Source organism: Lactuca saligna, chromosome 1 (assembly GCF_052625555.1).
Source record: "Lactuca saligna cultivar CGN05327 chromosome 1, ASM5262555v1, whole genome shotgun sequence".
NCBI lineage: Eukaryota > Viridiplantae > Streptophyta > Magnoliopsida > Asterales > Asteraceae > Lactuca > Lactuca saligna.
The window spans coordinates 30,855,001-30,860,295 of NC_136417.1; the positions used below are offsets into that span (position 1 = coordinate 30,855,001).

General features: G+C 37.0%; 1 protein-coding gene across 1 annotated transcript; it reads left to right on the forward strand.

Annotated features, from left to right (window-relative positions):
* Positions 1-1,178: 1,178 nt before the first annotated feature.
* LOC145030984 (uncharacterized) lies at positions 1,179-4,792 on the forward strand. Its single transcript, XM_078979420.1, has 8 exons — positions 1,179-1,569; positions 1,650-2,408; positions 2,534-2,542; positions 2,685-2,773; positions 2,877-2,950; positions 3,208-3,258; positions 3,854-3,930; positions 4,086-4,792. Exons 1-8 carry the CDS (start codon positions 1,404-1,406, stop codon positions 4,424-4,426), a joined length of 1,566 nt encoding a protein of 521 aa, XP_078835546.1. The 5' UTR covers positions 1,179-1,403; the 3' UTR covers positions 4,427-4,792.
* The last annotated feature ends 503 nt before the right edge of the window (positions 4,793-5,295 follow it).

Consider the following 5,295-nt stretch of genomic DNA (forward strand, 5'->3'; position numbering starts at 1 on the left):
CATTATCTCAATATTTTTTGAACATAATAAAAAAATTGAATTATTATTCCGATTACAATATAATTAAAATATAATTAAATGAGCAAACAATCAAACATGTACTCTATAAGAGCATTGGGTTGGGTGTGGGCAGCTGGATGTAACACTATTGGTGCCATCTCATCCATAACACTAAGGAGGAAATGATGTTCCACATGTTATATCATGTTAAAAGGTAGAGAGAGAAAATAAAGAAAATTATTTGATTGGTTGATGAAGGAGATAGTCAATCATCTTTCTTGTTTTATCTTATCATGTTGCCACAAGATCCAACATAACGAGCTTCAACGAGTTGGGGGGTGTTCCCCGCGTCGTGACGTTGTTTTCGTGTGCCAACTCAGCCAATTCGTTTATTGTTGTGACCGACAAGGTATACTCTAAAAGATACAGTACCTTACAGTTTCAAGTCTATGTTAGGGATGACAATGGGTACGGGTATACCGGGTTTTGTGCTCCCCATCCCCGTACCCGAATCCCCATCCCCATCGTCGTACCTGAATCCCCATCCCCATCGTCGTACCCGGCCCCATACCCATCGAGGATTAAAAATATATCCTCATCCCCATCCCCAATGGGTAATCGATGATTTTTCCCCGTTACAAAGTTTTAAACATTTATGAAAAATAACTAATAATTATATATTATCCAACAAAACAAAAACTAATAGAACTAATATAAAACACTATAATAATTGAATGTCTTCAAACACAAACAATAACATTCAAATCATTTTTTGCAAAAAAAAAAAACATAAAAATTATTCCCAAAACTATACGTTTGATTGTTAAAAAACATTACTTTCTCTACTGAAAATTTGCTTATACATTATTAAAAATAAAAACATAAGTAATACTATATATATATATATATATATATATATATATATATATATATATATATATATATATATATATATATATATATATATATATATATATATATATCGGGTACCCATCAGGGTCGGTTTCGGGTACAGGTATGGGTACCCGACAGGTAGAACCATCCACATCCCCATCCCCACTTTTTATATTCGGGTAATACCCATTTGTGTCCTCATCCCCAATCAAATCGGGGATTTATCCAATATTAAGGTTTTGAGTTTTTTTTTTTTTTGCCATCTAGTCTATGCCCCTAAATCAACGTGGAAGCAAGTTCTATCATGAAGAAAAAAAAGAAGAAAAGATTTAATTTGAAATCCGTTCGAAAAAAATTAAAAATAATTGACGGTGAGTGTCAGACAGACGAAAGAATTGAAAGAGGATGGAACGAGAATCGAGGAGAAAAAGAAATAGAAAAGAAAATACCCTCCAAATGATTCACAAATTAGATTCTACAACCAAAATTTTCACTTGTTTCCATCTACCATGAGCGATTGGTTGGGCTTTTCCCTTTCCCCTCATCTTAAATTCCAGCATCAGGAAGATGGCGGCGGCGACGACTACGGTGGTGATCGGTGTTACTCGGAGCAGTGTGATTCTTCTTCCATGGCGGTTATGACTATCGATCCTTTCCATTCTTCTCCTACTCAAGGTATCTGTTGTTTATTTTCCTAGCCCTGGTTTGATTTTTAGCTATTGAGTACTGTTTTACAGTTTTAGTTTCATTAGTAGGATGGAGATTTGAGAATGGCGAAGATGTCGGCGGCGGCGGCGACGGTGGTGGTCCTAAGTTAGAAGATTTCTTGGGCGGTGGTTGTTATCCCATTCCTGCAAAAGAAGACGACGGTGGTAGCGGTGGCGGTATTAACGTTAATATATCTCCAAACTCTAACTATCACGAATACCATCATACGGGTGGTGATATCGTTGAGTCTAGAGACACCGGTGATTGCTATTTCTCAAACCCACCGCCACCTGCACCGCATCCGCCATCGTCACCGCCATGTTTGTTCTACTACGGCTACCCTTTTTACACCACAAACCAAAACCCACAGCAAAATGACTTGATCCCAACGACCGTTGTTCCATACGACGGTGCAATCACTCCGATATCGGAGTTCAAATCATGGTTACGTCAACCTTCAATTCCACCGCCGCCGCCGCCACAACCACCGCCATTATCACCCGATTGTGATGATCAACCCGTGAACAACGATTATCAGGAGTGTTTGTCACTAGCGGTAACACCACCAAACGCCATCATCCCCATGCCACCGAACTCATCAGCGACTGATAACCGGAAGCGTGGGGTGTTACAGACGAAATCATCAACTAAAGGAGATGGAGCCCCTCGGAAATCAATCGACAGCTTCGGTCAACGAACTTCCCGGTATCGTGGCGTGACGAGACACCGGTGGACGGGAAGATACGAAGCTCATTTATGGGATAATAGTTGTCGGAAAGAAGGTCAGACCAGAAAAGGTCGCCAAGGTAAACCTACGTTCATTCCTCCATCCACCATACATATATAACGAACTACGTCTGATCATTCCTTCCGTTTCATGTGATATTCTGGGAATGCTTTCACCGGCGATCGCCACGTTCATCGTCATCAGTTTATCTTGGTAAGTCGACTTTCGTCCCCAACATGTCACCGGAGACATTACTTCCGGCTGCTGCTTCATTCTTACAAATTGTTATATATTTGGGTGTATGATGGTTTATTTGCGACAAAGATTGTTTTGTTGCTAATTACGTGATCTTCAGGGGGATATGATAAAGAAGAGAAAGCAGCAAGAGCTTATGATTTGGCTGCTCTCAAGTATTGGGGTGCTACCACCCACATCAATTTCCCTGTGAGTTTTTTTTAAAAAAAAAAATCGTATATTAACATTTTTTTTTTTTGGTATAAATTCGAATTACTCATAAAATAATCGTTATGTGAGGATAATTTATTAGCTAGCAACCTATGAGGAAGATCTGGAGGTGATGAAGGATATGAGCAGACAAGAATTTGTGGCCAACTTACGAAGGTGATTCAGCATATCAAAATTCAAACATATTCACGTACCATTTTCTTATAAAGTAATCGAGTCTTTGACTAAAGTCAATGAAACAAAAATAACCTGGAAAGCTTGTTGTGTTCACAGTCATGTCATGTGTTGTTGCAAACGCAACCAAGAACAAAAAAAACCCGACATCAAAATACTACTTTTAGAACTGATTTTCGTTGGCGTGGAAATTGTATGCATAGAGAATTATTGACATGTTAATGTAAAAATGGATACAGGAAAAGCAGTGGGTTTTCAAGAGGAGCATCTATGTACAGAGGAGTCACAAGGTAAAAGTCACTTTAAAGGAAATCGAGTATTGGGTCAATTTTTCGACTTAAAACGGGCGAATCCGGAGCAACACATTATGCACAATGTACAAGTCATTAAAGCACGGTTGCTTCAGAATGGACCGTTTTGGCTTTGTAGGGCAAAGCATGGCACATATTGGATTGAAACTTTTTCTTGATGACAAAAGAAGCATTATATGATTTTTTGCAGTTACTTTTTGTGCCACAAACATGTGACTAGTCACATCATGTGAGCAATTTCAATCCGTTTAGGTGAAACATGCTCAATTTTTTTGTTACTTTGGTCAAATTATTTACTAATACTTTTAAATATTTATAATCATATTTAGTAAAATAATTATTATTATGATTTATGAAATTCGGAAAACATGGCAATGGGATAAAAATGGCATTTAGTTTTTACGGTTTATTATTCATACTTTATTTGTGGGGTCCATTCCATGTTTCTACTTTGAACATTTTCATTTATTACAAGTCAAAGCAGATGGTCAAATATTGAAAAAAATATTAAAAACCAAAATGAATGCTGTCAAAATGTGTTGTAGTGATAATAAATTGGTTAAAATATTTGCAGACACCATCAACATGGAAGGTGGCAAGCTAGAATTGGAAGGGTTGCAGGCAATAAGGACTTGTACCTTGGTACTTTCAGTAAGTTCATTCATTGTACTACATACAGTCAATACATATACTTTCACATGTATACATACATACATACATACACATTATCAAATATCACTTATTTTTTTTATTGTTTCACTTAAAATATTACCAACTGAATCTTATATTTTATAAACTTATAATAGGTACACAAGAGGAAGCAGCGGAAGCTTATGATATAGCAGCCATAAAATTCAGGGGGACAAGTGCTGTAACAAATTTTGACATTAGCAGATACGATGTTACAAGAATATGTTCGAGTTCAACTTTAATTGCTGGTGAGCTGGCGAAGCGTTCCCTGAGGGAAACCGGGCCCACCATGGTCGAGGGTTGCAGTGGGCCCGTACTTACTATAACAAATGGTGAGCCTTGTGATGATTTTGTTGACATGGTATGGGATGGAAACCAAGGGCAAGAAGAAGGTGCCATTAATACTGATAATGATTCATCTGGACCACAAAATTGTGGCCCAGGTGAATTGACTTGACTGAGGGAACGATTTTATTCCCTCAGTCAGTGAGATGAAAATGGGGTGGATGGGCCCCCTAATTTGGTAAACGAGGTGACTATGTTGTGTAGGAATTAGGATAGTAGCTATCGAAACTGTGTAGTTCAGGAAGTTGGTTTTAGGGCGATATGTTTGGGATTTGGGATAAAACTGTAGTTGGAAAGGTCTTGAAAAGAAGTAGTTTGATCCTTTGAATGAAAATTCACGATTGTTGTAAAACAAAATGGATCTGAGTTGTATTTTATTACTTTAGTGGGTGAAAAATGTAAAATTTGAAAACCTAGTTGGAGGAGAAACCAGATATTATTTTGGGTGAAAAGTGTGTAGTTGAACAGGTTTTGTTTATTTATGGGTTCTTATTGGGTTCAGACCTTTGTGTAATGCATTGTATTTGTATGTGAACAAAAGTTGCAATTAATTAGAGGTCAGAGGCAGACATGCTGCTGCTGATAAGTGATAACTGAATGACTGAATCAAGTGGGTAGTGGGGAGCATCTCGCCTTTTGTGAGAGAACTGAGAAATATTAGAATTTGGATTTTAGATTAGCAATAATTTTGATATGACACTACAATGCAATCATCTGGTATCGACTACCAATTTAATTCAAACAAAATTAACTCAACTTTTGTATGTTGTGTAATGTCCAAACCTCAAATATCGGATCTTTTTACTTTTTAGCATGTGATGATTTGACAAATTAAATGAGTGTTGCTAAAAAGATAATATTCGGGATTTTTATTATTTGTTTTTTTTTTTTTAATTATTAATCACATCTAATTTGAAAGTTGAAATGAACCTTAAGGTTCTATTTCAGAATTTTACCACAATGGTTTTAGATACTAGCAAG